Source organism: Castor canadensis, chromosome 15 (assembly GCF_047511655.1).
Source record: "Castor canadensis chromosome 15, mCasCan1.hap1v2, whole genome shotgun sequence".
Taxonomy (NCBI): Eukaryota; Metazoa; Chordata; class Mammalia; order Rodentia; family Castoridae; genus Castor; species Castor canadensis.
Window position 1 is genome coordinate 89,171,531 of NC_133400.1, and position 21,006 is coordinate 89,192,536.

At 38.4% G+C, this 21,006-nt stretch overlaps 1 protein-coding gene and 1 long non-coding RNA gene across 2 annotated transcripts in view; one reads left to right on the forward strand and one right to left on the reverse strand.

The window, feature by feature from the left end:
- The window catches only part of LOC141417546 (uncharacterized), a 54,986-nt gene extending 46,588 nt beyond the window's left edge, over positions 1–8,398 (reverse strand). Inside the window, exon 1 of the long non-coding RNA XR_012442186.1 lies at positions 7,423–8,398. This is a non-coding gene — a long non-coding RNA (uncharacterized lncRNA). The remainder of the gene's footprint in view (positions 1–7,422) is intronic.
- A 236-nt stretch (positions 8,399–8,634) lies between these two features.
- Gdi2 (GDP dissociation inhibitor 2) overlaps positions 8,635–21,006 on the forward strand; it is a 29,563-nt gene continuing 17,191 nt past the window's right edge. Inside the window, exons 1-3 of the mRNA XM_020178188.2 lie at positions 8,635–8,694; positions 17,001–17,108; positions 19,763–19,862. Of these exons, the coding sequence (XP_020033777.1) occupies positions 8,650–8,694; positions 17,001–17,108; positions 19,763–19,862 (253 nt within the window). The 5' untranslated portion in view covers positions 8,635–8,649. The remainder of the gene's footprint in view (positions 8,695–17,000; positions 17,109–19,762; positions 19,863–21,006) is intronic.

A 21,006-nucleotide genomic window follows, 5' to 3' on the forward strand; every position in this document is an offset into this window, starting at 1 on the left:
AAGCAGGGTGCTGACAGAGAGTAATGACTGAAGGGAAGTGGAAAGAGCTAGCTAAGTGCAGCGGGGGGAAGGAGAGGTTGATAATTAAGGGACCAACAGGAGTACAAAGGCCATAGGGTGGCTAAAGGTCGATCAGATTCTAGGAACTGAAAAATGTGCTTGGACTTTAATGACCAAGAAGCAAAGGACAAGTATAAGACAAAGCTGAAGACAGAGGCTAGATGAAGCAATCCCTTGTAGGCTGTATTAGGGGGGTTACATTTTATTCTAAATGCAAAAGATATGGAGAAGCATGGACATTATCTAATTCACATTTTAAGATAGGGTAAAAAGACAGGGGGGAAAGTCTGTGGAAAAACTGTGGAAGTGGTCCAGGGGAAAGAAAAGTGGCCTGGATTAAAGTTCACTCTTTTCTTAGATTCTTCCCTTCTCTCTGTAAAGTGCAGATAGAAACTTAGTAGAAACAGATCAGTAAACAATTGTTTTCAAGCACCCAAATATACTCCCACTTTGTGTAAAGATTTGAAATATTTTCAAGACTAATGGTGCTCTTTTCTTCACCAAGAAACCTACTTCCCCTAAACCTAAGGTTTCGCTTTAGTAGGAACTATGAACATCTGTGGTCCTGTGATCCACTGAACCAATCTGTGGTTTTCAAGCCACTTCTCCATAAAGTGTTGTCTACCAAGTTACTTGACAAGTGGAGTAGATAGAAATGGAAGATTCTAGGACAGGTATAGAGTTTTGGCTGGACTCTGTTGAAGATTAGTCCAGATTTTTTATTATTTTATTTTTGTCCTTCCGTATGGCCATAAAATGCCAAAAAATGAAACTTCATTTTTTATAAGGAATTCAATTCCTTTACCTGAGTGTCTTAGTTTTTCAGTTGCTCTGTCTGAACATTGAACCCTTCACGCAAAACATGGTATAATTCAGCTGACAGGCTTAAAAACTTCTTCAACATGTAGAGGCTGATGGTAAACTGTGGGAGAAGGCTCTTTACTCTTATTGCTAGTTTTTAAAAATGGGTATTTCATGTCAGTTCAAAGATATAGGTATCATGACTAATTACGTAAAGAAAATAGTGGGAACTTCTTCAGGCATCATCTATTTTGCCAACAGAAAAGTTAGTTATACCTACTGTTATGTAATCAGATTCAGCAGTTTCATAAAGTTTTTGCACTTGATTTTTGTCTTATAAAAAAAATCATTGGGCTATAAAAGTATACAAGTCAATTTAAAGTTGTATGTAGGGGGCGGGGGAAACGGGGGAGAAATGAAAAAAAAAGTTGTATGTAGGTTTAAACTGCTATGTTTCTTTCTCTTCCCTAAAGAGGCCCATTGTCTGCCATAACATACCTCCTTAAACCCTCTTTATGGGGTGAAGAATGGTGGTATGTGTTTTTAACCCCAGCACTTGGGAGGCTGAGGCAGGAGGATCTAGAGTTCAAGGTTAGCCTGCGTTACATAGTGAGTTCCAGGCTGGCCTGAGCTACATAGCATCCAGTGTCAATCTGAATTAAGTTTGAGGAAAGAAGTTGTACCAAGATTCATTTTGAGTATCTCTTATTCAACTATATTTCAGGGTAAATCTTGAAGGAAACACCAGTCTTCATTATCTGCTGAGTAGACAGCTCTACCATATGCTGAAAACACCAGTTTTTCAACTGCCAATGACTAAGAAAATCTCTTATCCAAGCCTCCTCAAGGTCTGCCTCTTTGGGTTGGTAATACCTGCTTACATGTGTCTCACACCAAAGTTGGAGATTACTGTAACAATTCTAGAAAAATGGGTATAGGAGGAAAGGGGTGAGAGGCTAACAGGGAAGATTTTTTTTTTCTATGCTTAGACCTTTGCATATAGAGGTCAGATGCTATTTTTATAGCTGGTTTAAGTTTTAACCCTTAGTAGGTACAGATCTGCTTGATCAAATCTGGCCTTTCAGTTTATTTATGCTAAAGATAACTTTATAAAAAGAGACTTACCCCCCCAGAAAAAAAATTCCTAAGGGTGCCCACTTAGCAAAGCACTGCTAAAGGAAAAAAAAAAAAAGCTGAGATGACTTTAATTTAGCAGTTTATTTGAGCAAGAAATAGGGTGGTACTCCACACCAAAGATGGCTCAGAATATCCCCACCCATGACATGCTGAGCTGTATTTATAGCAGAAAACCAGGAAATTATGTATAAAGATTACCTGATTGGTTCAATTTGTAGTTTGACACATAATTTGGTAGCCTTCAGCTTGAGACTGGCTGAAACTCAGTTCCTTGGTTACCAGGGAATATTTTTAGGTTAAAAGTAACAACCTACTTGTACACTAATCTAAGATTATAAACCATATATGGAGGCCACTTTGGGTCAAATTTTATTGCTCAAGTATAAGTCAGATTTAGACTAAATTTATTTCAATTTAGCCCTCCCCACCCCTTTTGGGTCTTCCTCTCTTCCTCATTGACCAAAACCATGGTCATAGGCAGTGACACCATTCTGCAAACATCATAAAGAATCTGCCTGATTTCAGTATTTGTAACATTTACCATATGAGTAAATGACTGTCTTGCTTTTGTTATCCCAACCACAATGACATTGATATAAAAAGGATAGCTGTATATGGGCATTTAAAATTTTAAGCAAGCACAATACAGTACCAAGAAACTAATGCCCTTTAACAGGAGTTTCCATGAATCAAAACAAACCGGATATTTCAAAATTCAACAGTGTCTGAGTCCTGCTGGTCAGTCTTTTGGAGTATGACAGAAATCAAGGACCATAGAATGTTGCAGAGTAGTCTGATCAAAAGAGGTATTCAATTTTGTGGTTAGTCTGATAACACCAGTCATAGTCTACTATAGAAATGTAAAGATTAGGAACCTTTCAACAGCCCAGCTTGCCATTCACCATTCAGGATGCCTGTAAACCAACTGTTAGTCATTCCCACAAAAGTACTGTATGACTTTCCCTGAAATCCCTTAATGTGTTTGGTGTGGACATGTCTAAAGAAAAGGCAGTATCAGCTACCTTTCTAATTAAGCTCTCTGTAGTATTAAAATTAGGGGAAGGTGCAGCATTCAGTTTCATTCAGGAATACATACTTGGACTAAGACATCATGAGCTGCATGATGCTCTGTTTAGTGTTTTTGTTGTGCATGAATCTTCTCGTCCATTTGTTGGAAAATGGTCTGTCTGAATCTTTGAGAAGTCTAATTGGCTATAAAACTGTTCCCAATTTATAGTTTTAATCCAGTGACATTATGTAAGCAATCACTCACATCTATTTAGGTAGTTAACAGTTCTTAAGTAACCAATGCTTGGTAGCACAATATACTTTGTGTAGGCATCATCTGGACAGGTTTTCTACACCCAATAGCAATTAGTCTATTGATGAGGAAGGTCAAGTACTACTTCTAGCAAGCCTAGGGAAGCAACAAAACAAAACAAAAAAACTAATGTTTAAAATCTCAAGGATAACTTTCCACTCTTCTTTTCAGATTCTTGGGTTTTTCTCATTAGGAACATGAAGATGCACTGACATTAATGGAATAGTTGCATGGTGTTTTGGCTTTAGTCCACAGACCCAACAAGCACTCTGGTTTCTTGTTATACCACTGGAGTTTGCTAAAGCCATCCAAAGACTAATGTACTAATGGAATTTTCCCTGGATGGAAAGGGAATGGTTTAGAATGGCAGGAAGTAGGAGAAAAATTGCTGATGGTGACAGCTTTATTATGCTATCTTGGGAAAATTACACACATTTTATGATTCCATCTGCTTCTGGGGAAGAATCTCCCTGGTTAGCTTTAAAGTCTTCAACAGGTGCCTAGTTCTTGGTGTCTGGAGGGATCCTTTTAGCTGTGAGATATGGACACGAAGTTCCAGGCCCTGAAAATGTGCTGCAGTGTAAATGGTTCAGAATTTGGTAGGTTTCTTTCCAACAAGCTTCAAGGGACAGCTTTCTCTGACATCATTTCCAGAAGACAAAGTATTCAGACTGTACATTGTGAGAGCCCTGGATGGTCATGAATAGCTTACCTTACCTGATGAAAATATACTGACGCAATGGATTAAAGCTTTACAGTGCTTATCACATTAGAATTCAGGAGAGTAGAAGCACAAGGTTCTATTAGAAGGGCATGTACCTTCCAAAACTACTGCATCAGAGACCAAACTGCTTCCCAGTGGAAGATGATAATACCTTTGGTCAAGATATAATTAATTTTACCAAATTCAAATTTATTATTATTTAGAGACAGCATCTTGTGACATAGCTTAGGGTAGAATCAAACTTGCTAGAGTCCACTCAGGATGTAACTTGCGATCTTCCTGCCTCAGCCTCCTAAGTGCTGGTATTACAGTCATGCACCACTATTCCTGGCTCCAACTTCAATGTTAAAATATTATATGTCCTTTTGACATCTCCTGAAGACTGAGGTGATACAATGGTAGGGGGTAGTGCTACTGTGTTCATAATACTTCTTAAATTACCCCTGACATTTTTCCAGGGATATACCATAAAAGAAAACATTTTCCAGTATTTTCTTACTTAATGTCAAACCATTAGTTTTCCTACATGGGAAAGTTTCTATCCAACAAGAAAACATACAAACTATTACAAACATATACTAAAAACCTATTTAGGGTGGCAACTGAAGTCTATCTGTAAATGTTCAAAGGATCCTCCAGGTGGTAGAAATGTGCCACCATAAGTTTTAATTAATCATAATCCCATGATTATGGATTTGGTAAACCAAACATTATAAACCATTTTAGCAATTTTACAAGTTATTCCACCAATATTTTTTAATCATTTGGACCATTTGGATGTTGATCAGCTGTGTGAATGCTACAATCAGAAGCAAATGCAAGCACAGCTATTGTTACTTGCTCCTGGTATCCTCTCAGGAAGGCAAAAGGACTATGGTATGGCGCATGCTTTTCATTTCAATGTTTGTTGCAGTAGAGAGGTTGGGGAGCATTTGCAGGGATAACTCTGGAGCTACAAAATGCCAATTGCTCCATTCAAACATAGAATCTACTTTCTTTTTGACATTTTCTTAGGTCTCCAGGAAAATAGAAATTTCGCTGGCAACAGAATGAAGTAAAATTGCACTAATCCATGCATTGTTTGAGATAATGTTATATGGTGTTACATATGTAGTTTTTTGGGGCTTAACCAGAGACTATCTGTACCTGTTCAATCAAATCTTTCTTAGGTCATTGGAAGCTTGTGTTTAATATTCCATATAAAGTTGTCTAATTCATGATTGCTTGTCAAGCAAACTTATAACAGGATGGGTCACCTAGCAATTACAAAGTGGCAAAATCATTAAGATCTGGTCTTCCATCTGATGTTATTAATGCCTTGTATCTCTTCTGGACTTGTTTTGCATTCCTTATTCTTACACATGTACCAACTGAAACCTCAAGTAGCACATTATATCCAAACTTATAAACAGATGCAACTTCAACTGGGGTCAGACATGAACCTACACTCTGCAGTTTCTGGGGGTGGAAGAGAACTATGGTATCCAAGTTTCAAAAATAATGATGCAGGCTGATCACCTTTTTATGCCTGCAGCTGTTGAGGTATCATGTAGTCTATTGATTAAAAAGCACAAAAAGACAAGTACAGGAGTTACTTGAGTTTCCCATGCCATTACTGGAACCATTAAGCCCCCTGCTTTCCTGTTTTTTTTTTTTTTTGAGATAGGGTTTTACTAAGTAGCTCAGGTTGGCCTGCAACACAAGATTCTCCTGCCTCTGTCTCCTGAGTACTGGTATTACTGGCATGCACCACCTGGTGCTTTGCTGTCCTTTTTGGTATCTTCCATAGGACCAATTTCAGGTCTCTTATTCTCTAGTCCCTGTAGTGACTGCAGGAAATTAACAGGAAGGTTGAAGTTGTGGGAGTGATAGTCTTCTACTCTCTTGACAGGGTTCATGGCTGCCTGTTTGTTTTCTTTTTTCCTGACATTCTGGTTCCTTCAGAAAATATTCTTTAATGTATCTTGAGCCCACAATGCCTCACAGTGTTTCTGAGTGTGCTTTGAAATCTGAAACTGGCTCATCCTCCTTTTGCCTGCAAGATTGTATAATGGACCAATCTTTTGCATAAAAACTTTACATGTTGATTTTAAAAGTCTTTTAGCAATTTCCCTAACTTCTCTTGATCCCTTCCTTGAAGAAGATTTAGAAAGGTAATTAACATCCTGTTTAGGTTCCTTCCATTCTGCTCCTGCCATACATTTTTGAGAGCTACAAGGTCCCAATATCGTATGTGTAACTTGGCAGAGAAGTCAAGGTCAAGGGAGTCTTAGATTGTAAGTGCCTATGTGGATCCTTAAGTCCTCAGCAGGTTTTTGAGGATTATCTTTTCAACTTGGAAATTCTCTTAAGATGGCTCTAAAGCTTTGTCTCAGAGCACGCAGTAGTCATGGCAGACCTGGCAGGTCCAAGGTCCTACTTTATAAGGCATGCTTGTCTTCCTCTTTTTGGTTGATCTCAAGGAGGAAAGGTAACTGGGCAAAAGTTAGTAGAATCAGAGTATTCAGGTAAAGATACAGAGAAGGAACAGTCAGGGTTAGTTCAATTGTCTTTCATCATATCCTTACTTTGTTGTTTAAGTTTTCCATTTGCTTCATCCAAATTTTTTAAAGTTACAATTTTTGATTCGTTCTTTTACATGTGTCTAAAAAATATACCTTATTGTTTCGGCAAGGTTTCTTCTTTTTTTTTGGTGGGAGTGGGATTTGAACTTAGGACTTTGCACTTCTAGGCAAATGTAACCACTTGACCTATGCCCCAGCCCTTTTGCTTTTTTAGTTTGTTTTTTAGATAGGGTCTCAGGATAACCAGCTAGCCTCAAGCTGTAATTCTCCTACCTCTGCCTCCATAGTAGCTGGCATTACAGGCATGTACCACCACTCCTGGCCCTTCCTTTGCAGGGGTTTTGATCTGTTTTTCAAGTATGTCTTGAAAATAGTTCTTCTCAAATGAAAACTTTTCCCTTGTTGCTACTGCTTTTGTAAGCTGTTCAGTTAGGTTAACCATTTCCCAAAAAATGTACATAATTTGGGCTAATAATTTTGATTAAATAAGCCTTCTGGAGTCCTAGACTTCTTGAATTGTGAAGAGGTAGTTATTAAGAATTTCATCCCCGCTAAAAAAATTTAAAAATACCTGTCCAAGACTCTTAACTGTATCTAATCCAGTTAACTGTCCATTTCAATGGACAGCCTGAACATAGTTTCAGATTTTGTCTAACCAAGTTGGACATCTATGGCTCTTAACTGAATTCAGTTCAGTAAAGTAGGCAACAAACATAAAAAGAGAGAGAGAAAAGTGGAAAAAGTTTGCTCAAATAAACTCAAGAGAGCTCAGAACACAAAATGAATGAAACTTGGGATCCAACAGAAAAACTTACCCAGGACCACAAATTGCTTCCAGAGATCACTAAGCCCAAAGGGTAGTGGTGGGTACACCTCTCAAAGTATTTTGATGCTCCTGGGGCCACTGAAGTTTTGCTTTGGATTCTGCCAATCCGTTAAAGAAAAAACAAGATGAATTAAGTTTAATAATGTTTAAACAGGAAATAGAATTTGGAACCAGGCAGCACTTCAAGCCAAAGACAGTTTAGAATGCTCCCTGAGCTATACTTAAAACTAGAAAGTCAGGAAATGTACAAAATTACCTGAATAGTGCAATTCAGCATTTGCCTTATATGGGCACACTTTGGCAGCTATAAACCTGGGATTGGCTGAGGTTCAGTTGCGTGGTTACCAGAATAACTTAAACTAGTTTATAACCTGCTCGCACATCAAGGTGGGATACACCTCAAGCATAGACATCAACTTAGGCCAAATATATTTAACAAAACCAAACAAGTATGACACGGTACGCGAACTAAGACGCGCAATGTCTGAGTTCTTCCCAACTCCAGCTTCCCTGAGGGAAGGAGCAGGCGCTAAGCGGCAGAGTAGACGAAGCTGCCAGTCTTCAAGAGGCGGCCGCGGCCGGTTTTCCTCACCCACGTGGCCCTGAACACACCGGACAGTGCACCTCAGCTCAAAGTCCAAGGGCAGCGGTCGAGTTCAGAGGCCTTGGACCTAGCGAGCTCCTGCTCAAGAAGTGGGAATAACGAACGTGGCTGCCAAAAGCAGCCTTGGTCGAGCTACTCCAGCCCAACTCCATCCACCACCCGCGCGCCTCCTCCCAGACCACCGTGGCACAACACGGGCGGGGAACCGGAAGCAGAGATGTGACGTCCCGCCCTCCTCTCGCGAGTGGCGAGAAAGGAAGAAGGTTTGGGCGAGTGATGGGGACTTAGCCAATGAGAAGGCGGAAAGTGCGTGACTGGCGGCTCTCGCGACCTCTCTGCAGGCCCCGCCTCAGCTGCGGCGGCTCGGTGGCCGCCTGCCGCGCCCTCCTTCCCCCCAGCCCCACCCCCGTGCCCGCCCCTCCCGGCCTAGCTTTTCTCTTCCCGTCTGAGGTGGCGGCTGGCCTCGCCTCCTCCTCAGCTCCATTTTACCTCTCCTCCGATCTTCCCTTTTCCCTTGGGCTCGCAAACGGCCTGAGTACTTTCCCGCCGTTTTTAGGGTGGCTGCAGAGCCCTTGCATTTTCTTCTTTCCTGCATCCTCTCCTTTCTCCGCCATGAATGAAGAATACGATGTGATCGTGCTGGGCACCGGCCTGACGGTGAGCTGCGAGCCGCGAGGGGGGGGGGGGGTGCAGGGAGGGACGGCAGGCGGTGTGCGGGCCCCGGGGCGGGGGGCGGACCCCGGACCCCCCTGTCAGTCCCCCTCTCCTGGCCGCGCCCCCATCCTCCCGCGTGGTGAGCTGGCGCACCCCCTGGACACCCGGGGGCCCGCGTCGGAGACCAGGCGGCCCGTGCTGGAGTCACCGCCGGGGTAGACTTTGGTCGTTGGGCCTGATTTTTGGAAAGGGGGTCGTGGCTGGTGGAGGTGAGCAGATTTGAGGGCCCCCAGCGCCTTAGGTGGGGCGGGCGGCTTCCTAGTGTGTAGGGAAGGAGTCGGAAATGGAAACCCTGGGCGTGCATCTGGGAATTCCGTCCTTTGGGTGGTAACGGCCGTGTAAAAGCAGGTGAGAGATGGAAGAGCCTCTCCCTCCCGCCTTGCGCTGCCGATGCCCCTCCACTTCCCGTTTGGGTCGCTGACCTCTCCCGGGGGGAAGCGGACGCGCTTGGGACGCGGGGGGGCCCGCCGGCAGTTGCATTTCCTACTTCGCTCGCAACCACTGCTGCAGTCAGTCCTTGGTTTCCGAAGGTAGGCCGACTGTTTCGGGACAGGCCATTGGGTGATCACTGATTTGTAACTGCCAGAGTTTAAGTGTTTGAAGAAAATAAGCTAGCTTTCTCTTTTCTTAAAGTTCCTCTCCCTTTCCATACAAGAAACCGTATCGAGTCCTTTAAACCTCTCATCCTACTTCTTGAGCATCTGTGGAATCGGAAATGAGTTTTCCCAAAACTTGTCTATCAGATGCTTTCGCACCCGACTTTGCCACCTTTTCCTTTGGTTCGTTCCGTGCCCCCACTGTGTCTTCTGGATGCTTTCTCTTAAGAAATGGGTTGGTGATGAATTGCTAGAAGCCAAGTTCTCTGAACCACTACTGCGCTCCCTTCAGGGAGTTAGAAGATAAATGCCATGAATGCATTCGTAATACATACATGTCAGGTGTATCTGATACCGTAGTATGGTTATTTTCCTGGGTATTTGTGTGCTTAGCGATCTTTAGATAATATTCTGCAACTAAGGCAGGCAGGTTTCTGTCTCATCCTGTCACCACTGCTTCTGTCAGTGACGGCAATAATGTGATTGGTCTGACTTGATGTAATTAGTGGTACTAGGTCTTGCATGACTAGAAGTTAAATGTTTTAAGAGACCACCAAAGTTAAAGGCCCTTAAATTAGATTTAATTTTGAGTGAAGTGAACATATCATTTAGTTTCCGTAATTTTTGGTTTATAAATGTTTAGTGCCTAAGATTTAACGCACCTAATAAAGGTGTATGCTGTTAGGTATGGTACCAAAATACATGATGTCTCAATTACTTGAGTGACAGGAACTTACTTTTAAAGGAAGTGTGAGGAAGCGTTAGAGTGTTCTGGGTAGCTTAGTGTTGCCATTGTTTAGTTAAGTTTAAAGTAAGCTCATATTAATTCAAAAATATCTTTAATAAAGGAGATCTAAAACAATTTGGTAAAAACTAAAATCTTGCCAGGCCCGAGGTTCAAGCCTGTAATCCAAGGCCAGCCCGTGCAAAAAGTTGGAGAGACCCCATATCAACCAATGGCGAGTGTGGGGGATGTACCTGTTATCTCAGCTGCACCATGAAACACAAATAGGAGGATCATGGTCTAGGCTTGCCCATGCATAGAGTGAGACCCTATCTCGTAAATAGTCAATGCAAAAAGGGCTGGCAGAGTAGTAGAGCGCCTGCTTAGCAAGCTTGAGGCTGTGAGTTCAACCCCCAGTACCACCAACCTCCCCCCCAAAAAAACAACACCCCGCCCCCCCCCAACTAAAGTCTTTATCTTCTGGCTAGGAAAAATGGAGTATTTTGTATAATTGAATTTTCTAAGGAATTGGGAACTATGGCTCTTGGTGAAAACCTTTCTAGTGATGTCACAACTTTAACAAAGCAAGGAACATAATTAATATACTTGATAACTAATATTTCATGTCATGAAGATTAATTATTGTGCTACATTAATAACATAATGGAGCCATTAAGACCTCATATGCTTTGTAGGAACTTTTACTCTCGTTTAGGCTCAGTCTCCTCTACTTTTTAGAATTCTTCAGTATATGTTTCAATTTTTTGCCTTCTCTTTGCTGGTAGGCTGGCAACTTCTCTGCTTTTCTGTATTTTCAGCATGTGTAGGCAGTCTCTCACCCCACATAATTTGCACATAATTCACTGTGGATTTGGGAATAAATTAAATTTTGTTTGAAATAGCATACAAAAATAACAGTAACTAACTCTATAGCTGTTTGTGCTTCCCAGACATTTTTTTCTATTTTGTTTCTCTATACAGTAATTCTAATAAGAAATTATGAATAGAAATATACTTTGACATTTAACCATTTACTCCCAGTATTATGTTTAAAATTACTTTACATCCCTCATTTGTCTTAAAAAATTATTTCAAATAGGGGTTTTGTACTTTATTTAAAAATCCTGAGTGTAATATAGATTGCTTCTTAGACTTGTTCCTAAAATCCTTCCTGTAGCTGTGTTAGAGTTCTGTAGAAAGAGGACTTTGTAGTCACTGTAGTCATAGGACCAATGTTTACAAATGCTCAAAGGTTGTTATCCCTAATCCAAAAATCTGAAATTTGAAGTGCTCTAAATTCTGAAACTTGGTGTGTTGACACTGATGGGAAATTCTACCTCTGACATCGTGTAGCTAGATTGTTGTCAAACTACAGGTACACTAAAAATATTGCATGAAATTGTTCTTCAGGCTATATGTATAAGGTATATAAAACAAATTTTGTGTTTAGATTTGGGCCCCATTCAAATCTATGTACATGCAAATATTCCAAGATCTGAAAAAAAAATCTGAAATCTGAGACACTTCTAGTCCTAAGCATTTTGGATAAAGGATTCTCAACCTATACTTAATTATTCTTGGAAGACACATATTGTGGGCAGTCTGAATTTTAAACTCATTTTAAGCACACTTGCCAAAAAGAGAATATGAGTAAAGTTAATTTGTCTGATTTTGTGTGAAATTTAACTTGAAAGATCACTAGGTAAATATTTTGGCTCTCATGTATGATAAACTGCAGGTACCTTTGTCATCTCACAGTCCCTGATTAAAGACTCTAACTGGAGTAACAGTTTATCCAATTTCAGTTATTTAACTACCTGTGACTATTGTGATCAGTTATAGGCAATAAAAAGGTAAGCACAGAATCTGCCTATAAACAGTTTATTCTCCCGTAAGGGGCAGCTATAATTAGAGTTCAGCATCGTGATACATTTCTGCAATCCCAGGACTCAGGAGGCTAAAGCAGGAGAATTGTGAGTTCTAGGCCAGCCTGGGCTACATAAGTGAGACCCTGTCTCAAAAGGGGGAACAAAAAAGTACATATGAGAAAGCACTGAGTCCCATGAGAGGTTCAGGTAGAGATCAGGAGAGCCTTTGTAAAGAAGGAGGTCTCTGGCTGTCTTTAAAAAATATTTTTAGGTTTTAAACATGAGGAAGAATCTTTTTGTTGGTAGAGAAAATGATAAGTTGGTATTAAAGATATGTATAGGGAATAGTTCATTTTGCTTGAAACAGGTTTGAAGAGGCATAATAGGAAATAAGAGTTGGAAGGAAGGCATATAACCAGAATGTGGAATATTGTAGACCAAGAAATCCAAACATTATTTTCTAGGTAGTGGGAGAGGCTTTGGAACAGGAGAATAATATAATTGACTAAATTTCAACACAAGGTATCTTTTGATAGCTTTTAAGAGGGGCAGAGTCTTTTAAAGAAATGGGTCATTCTGCATAAAATTGAGTCAGTTTTATGTTATTGCTGTAGGACATACACCATTGAAAGTATTTAAAATTTTCTAGCTAATACATTTTTCTCACATTTCTAGATAATGTGTGTATATACCTTAACAGTTTTTTTAATGGACTTTTCTTTTTAATCATAACAGAGCTTTATGCAGTAGGATTTGCCAGAGTTTTAACAGGTGTTTAGTTTGGTCAACTGGAAGATTTGTGAAAATATTGGTAAACCCTGGCTCTTTTCAAGGTCTCAAAGAAGGATAGGCATTAATTTTTCCAGGATTATGTTTAGTACCTCTGGCCATGGAAACATCATTTAGGTATATTACAAGTCATGCAAAGAAACACCATTTAGGCCTCTTTAGTATAAGTGCTTTGCCTATTCTATTCAGGTGCTGTCCAAATGAGTTAGTTATTGTGTTTGATGATTGCAACTCTGGCTGCATATGTAGGGTGATGAAGAGTTAACATCAGGATCACCGATGGATATTTCTCCATTCCCTCACTCATAGGTCTATACACACTAGAACTTTGACACAATATTGCCTGGTTTTATCTTTTTTAATGTAAGAGAACAGCATCAAGTACCAGATGGATAGTAAATGCCGTTATCATAAAGAACTTGGATTTTGAAGATGGTTTAGTAACATTATTTTGGATGTTTGTGTGTATTCTCATTCTGTTTATGTCATTTGTGGGTGATTTTGAAGTTATATCTGTTAGGTTTAAGCCTAGTATGTTGATGAATGCTCATTCATACATGTTTTCTGGTAAATGTTACTATTCTTGACACACATGATGGATGGACTGGATTTTCTTTCTTTCTTTTTTTTTTTTTTTAGTCTTGGTCATCAAACCCAGGGCTGCTTGCTAGGCAAGTGCTTTACCATTGAGCTAAGCCTCAGTCCTGAATTTTATTTAGTAATGTAGAAAGTCTTTTGTAGGTGGGTTTAGAAGAACCAGTAGGCCTACAGAATTTTTATTAGCTTTAGTTAACTTTGGTCATATTTGTTGCAAGTGATGCTTTTGAAGGTAGCTACTGGCAGCTGTTTGACTCTGCCATATGTTTAAATTATTGGTCCCTTTGTTTTAGTACAATTTTTGCTTTAGGGCCATGGTCCAGTAGCTTGTGCTTATTTATAGGCTAGTGTGAAAAGTTAGTTACAAAGGCTAAGCAGCACTCAGTTTGCTGTGATTTTTGCCTCTAAATGTTGAAGTCACACATCTACAGGAATATGTCTGTTTGGTCTTTCTCTGTTTTATGTCAGAACCTATTTTTGAGATAAGTATTTTTCTACTTTCATGTACTATATTGAACTGCTGCTTTTGTTTTTGTGATTTTCTTTTTAAACAAGTGAGTTGTTTTAGATAATGTCAAGGCTGGGTTTTGCAGTTGTAAAATACCTTCACTTGTGTTTATCAGGATATCACTAAGAAAGTGTATGGTGGCACAAGCCTATAACCCTCGTACTCAGGAGGCCATCAGGAGGATATCTAGTTCAAGACCAGTCTGGATTACATAGAGAGATGCTGCCTCAAAAAAAAAAAAAAAGGCAGCAACAACAATATAAAGAAAGTGAAAAAGCAAGGAAAGGATTTAACATTTCTCCAGAATAAAGAACTTTTATAAAGCAGTAAAGAAAAACAAAGCACATTTTTAAAATGAGCCAAAATTTTGTGTAGACAATTACAAGAAGATACACTAAATACTAATCAGCTGTAAAAAAAAAAAAAGCACTTAACCTCATTAGTTATTGGAAGTATAAATTAACTACATCTTAACTAGAATAGCTAGAATTAAAAAGATAGCAATAAGTGTTGGGCCAGGATTTGAAACAGCAGAGATGCTTAGACAAGGCTGACAAATGTAAGTTGTGTAAGTATTTTGACACTATCTGCTGCCCTTGATATACACCTAACAGAAATGCATACTTGAAAGATTCATGTGAAAGTGGTCATAGAGCATAATTTATAATAGTCCCAAACTGGAAACTATCCCAGTAGGACAAGTAAATTGTGGTATATCCACATGGTTCTGTTTATTCAGTGGAGCCCTCCACAGCTTCATTATCCAAAGCAGGGTCCATTATTCAACTTCATCAGCAACACCTAAGAACTTACCAGAACTATAAAAGCTCAGCCATAACCCAGGTACATAATCAGAATCTGTAGTTTAACACAATTCCCAGTTGATTGTTATTTAAGAAATACTGCTTTAGTAGTGGCTCTTGAAATTTGTCTTTGGACCTGTGGCATCACCATCACCTGGGAACTTATTAGAAATGCAAATTATGGGGCCCCACTCTAGCCCTACCCTGGAGATGGGGCCCAGCTGTCTATCAAGCCTTACATGAGTGATGGATTCAAGCCAAGGTTTCACAATCTGTTTAGAATGTACGTTTCTCAACAGTTTTGCAGGAAATGCCAAATCAAATTAGGGACCACATTTTGAGATCCTCTGCTTGCAAGATTAGGCACGCTTTCTGTAAAGGTCCATATTTTAGGATTTGTAGATTATGTGGTCTCTCATCACTCTGGAATTCTTCTGAGGTCCTATAAAAACAGATATAGATGATACACACATAAACAGGTATGGTTTATCAATAAAACTTTATTTACAAAAAGTCTGCAGGCTGGATTTGGCTCATATACTTTGGGGATCCCAGCTCAATAGCAATAAGAGTAAATAAATTAGACCTCATATAAAACACAAATATTTTAATTATTCTTTGTTGCTGTGATAAAATACCTGGGAGGAAGGATTTATTTTAGCTAACAGTTTTAGGGGTTTTAGTCTGTCATCCCCAGGAAAGGCACAGTGCTTCAGAGCAGCTTACTCTGAGTGAGCTGAGCAGCTTATCATGGTGGCCAGGAAGCAGAGAAAGGGAATGCCAGTACTAGAGGGCTTTCTCCTTTTTCCCTTTTTATTCCACCAGGGCTCAAAGCCTATGGGATAGTGCCACACACATTCAGGTCCAGTTTTCCCCTTAGTTAATCCTCTCTGCAACCATTCTCACAGACGCATTCAGAACTGTGCTTTACTAATCTTCTGTGCTCTTACATTGATTGACAATGACAATTAACAATCACCAAGCTGGGAGGGTGACCTACGCCTGTAATTCTAGCTGCCGAGGAGGACATGGAGGTTTGAGGCCAGCCTGGGTATAAAAGTTCTTGAGACCCTCTCAACCAATAAAAGCTGGGCCTGGTGGGGCACACCTGTCATCCCAGCCATGTGGGAAGTGTAAATGGGAGAATCACTGTACAGGCTGCCCCAGGCATAAACCTGAGTCCCTATTTGAAAAATACCTAAAGCAAAAAGGGCTGGGGGAATGGCTCAAGTGGTTAGATAACTTGCCTAGTAAGTGTAAGGCCCTGAGTTCGAACCTCATATCATCATCAAAAAACAGTGTTGAATAAAAGATGCCAGATTAAAAAAAATAAATACTGCATAATTCCATGTATGGAATTCAGAAACAGAACAAATATTTGCTGTTAGAAACCATGATAGTGATCGGGGGATGATGGTGATTATCATTGTAATAGGGCACAAGGGCCTTTCCAGAACATGTTTTGTTTCTTGAGTCAAAATAAAAGCGTTGCATATACTTAAAAAAATTTAAAGTAAAGTACATTTATTTTATTTTATTTTACTTTAAAATAAAATAATTTTTAATAAATTTAAAAATACTAAATAGATTAAGTGGAAAAGTTGAAATTTGTATGAATTAAAAAGGTAAAGGTTTCAAAGTCAAATAGACTATTAGGGGAATAAGACTATACTTCTGCTATCTGAGGTCTTTGGGGCAAATTGAGAAACAATAAAGGTTTGTAAAGGTAGGTGAAATTTCTTTTGTCTTGTTAATAAATAAAATGCTGATCACCCAAGTCCTAATATGAAACGAATGTATACCCTGGCTCTGTATTTCTTCTCGTTAATTGTGTTCATTCTTCTTGACTTTTTCCCCATCTAGATTTGGTTTGTCTCAATATGTCTCAGTTTTCTGAGAGTAGTTATTTTTAATCCTTTGTTGGTTGTCAGCTTATTAATTGTTATCCTAGATGCTTCCTTCTTTAGGTCTGTAGTTCTCACACATTTTACCTCGGTATCTGTTTAGACTTTTAAAAAAATTGAAGATCCTGAAGAACTTTTGCTTATAAGGGTATGTCTATTGATGTTAAAAATCAAAAGAAATAGAATTGGGAATATAATTCAGCAGTAGAGGGCTTGCCTAATGTTGGCAAGGCCCTGGGTTGGATCCCCAGCACTGGAAAAAGTTTAGAATAGAACAGAATAGAATAGAAAACATTAATTCCCCTGAAATAATAATATGCCCATTACAGGTTAACATGAGTGACAGTTTTATATTTTCCAAAACAAAGTTTATGAGGAGAGTATCTTCTTATATTTTCTGCAAATCTCTTTAATGGCTGATATAATGAAAGCTAGATTCTCATATCTGCTTTCCCTGTAGGAATGTATCCTGTCAGGTATAATGTCAGTGAACGGAAAGAAGGTTCTTCACATGGATCAGAACCCGTATTATGGAGGAGAAAGTGCATCTATAACACCACTGGAAGATGTAAGTGTTAGTAAGAATTGACATGCCTTTATACTTTGATGATTTTATTGGAAATCTCCATTTGACTCCTTAGAGATGGTTTTAATTTTATTTTATTAAATGGAGAGTTTGTATCACCATAATTTTTTAGGAGTATCTGGCTTTGGGCTCATAGAAATTTAAATTGTGACTTTGTTAACATGTAGCAGTTGTTATTTCTCAAAAGTTAATAGAATATAGACTAGGAAGGATGATAGGGATGCCTAATGTGCCAGGCCCAATGCCAATGCTCTCCGTATGGTCTTATTAATTGTCTCAGTCACTCAAAGTCATTTTTTTATCCCCATTTTTCAGATTACAGAGTTACCTCTATGGGGTTAAAATCTCAGAGATGGGTTTTGAACCTGTTGTACAACTTGAAACTTAGGTCCTTTTGCTAACGTTCCCTGCTTCCCATTTTTTAGAACATGAGTACATGAAATGTTTTCCAAGTGGGTCCTGTTACATTTTATTTCTCTGTGTGGGGCTCATAGGACATCCACACATGTATGGGTATGAGCTGTACTGTGTTTTTTTGTGAGATAGGTGCATGTTATTCAGAACTATTAGATAATCAGTGACTTATTAGACTTAATATTTACATCAAAATTTTTTTTCTATATTTAAGACTATAGAAAAGTTGAAAGAATATCAGCAGTATATCAAAACCTTCTATTTGAATTCAGTAATGAAGCTTTGATACGTTTCCTTCATGTCCTCTTGTTGCTGCTACTGGTTTTGGTTTTTTGTTTGTTTTTTGAGACAAAAATGTAAGCCAGGCTGCCCTTGAACTCTCAGGATTCTCCTGAGTGCTGGAATAACAGGCTTGTGTCTAATTGCACCTGGCATTTTATTACTGGTTTTAAACTGTTGAAAGTAATGGAGATATCATGATACTTGACCTAACTATTTCAGCATTCATCTATTAAGAATAACATTTTCATACATAATCATAATACCATTGTGAAAATCAACAATATATAGACCACATTCAGGTTTCCCAGTGATTCTCAGACTGTTACATAGCTATTTAGTAGTCTTTTGTTTTTAAAACCAGGATTAACTAAAGGTTCAAGCATTGCATTTGTCTTGTTTCTTTTTATTATCTAATATAAAATATATGATAAATACAATTTTTCTTTTAAAAAAGACATTTTTAGTTTGTATTATCTGCAAAAGTTTTCCTACATTTTTTTCTTTTGAGATGTCTAGGCTAGTTTATAAGAATTGTCGATTACTTCATACTCCCATCACCATAGGGGGCACATAACACCAGGTTACCCCCACCATTAATGATGCTGTAACTTTGATCTCTTGGTTCAGGTGGTAACTACCAGATCTCTTCCATGTAGGCAATCTGTGCAGGAATATGTTGCCACCATTCTTTCTACACTTAGTACATTTATTAGCTGATCTGCAATAAAATGAACACATTTTCTTCTTTTTTTGTTGAATATATTCACAGATTCATTAATTTTCATTGATTATCTGCCAGCGATGTTTATTCTGTAGAATCTTAGCAATAGTATTCATTAGGTTGAATTAATATCAAATTTTAAACTGCAGCCTTTCTTATATCTAAACTTATACTCAACTCAGAAATTACAAGTTCCTACCACACACACACACACACACAACAAAAAACAAGAACCTTCCCACCCCCCTCCAAAACACACACAAAAACCTTAGGACACAAAAGTTGTTTTGGAGGTGATGGATATAGTTAGTACTTTGTGGTGATGTTATCATGGGCGTATGCATATGTCTAGAGTCATCAATGTATACATTAAATGTGTACAAATCTTTGCACATCAGTTGTATCTCAAAGCTTAAAAGTTGTAAGTTAACTGGAACTTTTTTTTTTTTTTTTTGGTAGTACTGGGGTTTGAACTCAGAGCTTCACATTTGCTAGGCAGGTGCTCTACCACTTGAGCCACACCTCCAGCCCTTTTTGCTCTGGTTGTTTTTGAAATAGTGTTTTGCTTTTTGCCCAGGCCAGCCTGGCCTGGACTGCAGTCCTCCTACTTTATGCTTCCTGCTGTAGCTGGGATGATAGGTGTTTTGCTGTGCCCAAACTATTGATTGAGTTGGGTCTTGCAATGTTTGCTTGGGCTGGCCTCCATTCTTGATCCTCACCAGTAGCTAGGATTATAGGTGTGAGTCAGTGGTGCCTGGCAAGTGGAACTAATTTTAATTTTCTTGTCTGACTTAAAGAATGTAAAATTTATTTTTTAGCTCCTTACATAGCTATAGAAGCAATATTAGCTTTTTTTATTTAGGAGAGAATGAGTTTAAATTTCTACAAATAATAAAGAGATGCATCTATAGTCCTAGTGTGTAGTGTGCAGTGACATCACTAGTGTGTCACTGACACACTGATACTGCTTTTCTGCTACAAACAGCAAACTTTTGCAATATTTATTTTGGCACTCATGAATTGAGTAACATACTTAATTTATATATGTATTGGAACCTTGCTGAAATTTTTATTGACTAAAAATAAAAATGCCCTCATACTTTACCTCATGTAGTAGTGTTTAGTTACTATTCCAAAACTGCTTAATCCAAATAAAGTTACATATTATAATGAAAAATTAAGTTTGTTACCTTATGGAAATTTTTTGTTTTACTTTTAGTTATACAAAAGATTTAAATTACCAGGAGCACCACCAGCATCAATGGGGAGAGGAAGAGACTGGAATGTTGACTTAATTCCCAAGTTCCTTATGGCTAATGGTAAAGAATTCTAACTTAATTTATGACAGTGCACTGAATCTGATTTAAAAGTAGAAATGAACTCTTAGCATTACTCGGGGTGTGAGGAACTGGATTTTGTTGGAAGGCAACAATATGGTTAGTAATACGGTCCATTAGAAGTGTCTGGAGTCACTTAAGTTAAGAATGGAGGGAAGGGACTCTGACTCACTGGTAAATGACTGGAGAAACAAAATTATAATATGGCACAATACATACCAAAATTGGAAACATTTTGTAGATGTACATGTCATAGCAAAATTATAAACATATGAGATAATTGTCAATATTTAGCATAATTATGATGTGGTATGGTATATACCAAAATTGTAATCCTCTATAACAGACTTCCCTCTTGATACTTTGGTGACAGTCATAGCTAACTAGATCTTCAGAAACAGTCATTTTAATGTCTTTCAAGTTTGTAGACTTTTAAAATTATTTGTTCATATTGTTTTTCTTAAAATATCTTTAAACTGCTGTGATTATCTTTAAATTTTCTGAGAAGAAAATGAAATTCTTGGTTATAAGACTATTTTCTGTGAATAAAGTATGTGTTACTTTTTATTTTTGTTCTTTTTTAAGTATTCTTTGTTTTAACAGAAAGAGATCTTTTTTGAATACTCTCTGAAACTTTAAATTCTTTTGAGGTCATTTGTAAACAAATTTTTATTCTCAGATTATTAAAATTAGAAGACAGTTATGTGGAGAGAAGGGAAATAAAGTTTACATAATCAAAATCTCACCATCTAGATTTAATTGTGAATATTTTGGTTTATAACATTTAGCATATTGTGTTTTTCAGCCAATGTATTATGAGCATTTGTGTGTGTGTAAATGAGAGAGAGAGACAGAAAGAGAAAGAAGGAAGAGGAGGGAGAAGGAAGTGTATTGGTATGACAAACTTCATTGTATAATAGTAGGAGTAAATTATGGGAATAAAGGCAGTGATCTTTTTTAAAAGGCTTTTCCCAGGGTTGGTGGCAAGTGGTAGAGCATCTACTCAGTAAGTTGAAGGACCTGAGTTCAAATCCCAGTACTGCCCCCCGAAAAGGTCAAAAGGCTTTTCTTTTTTATTGTCAAATTTTGCTTTCACTAGTGACACTATACTTTCTCAGTACCTTTA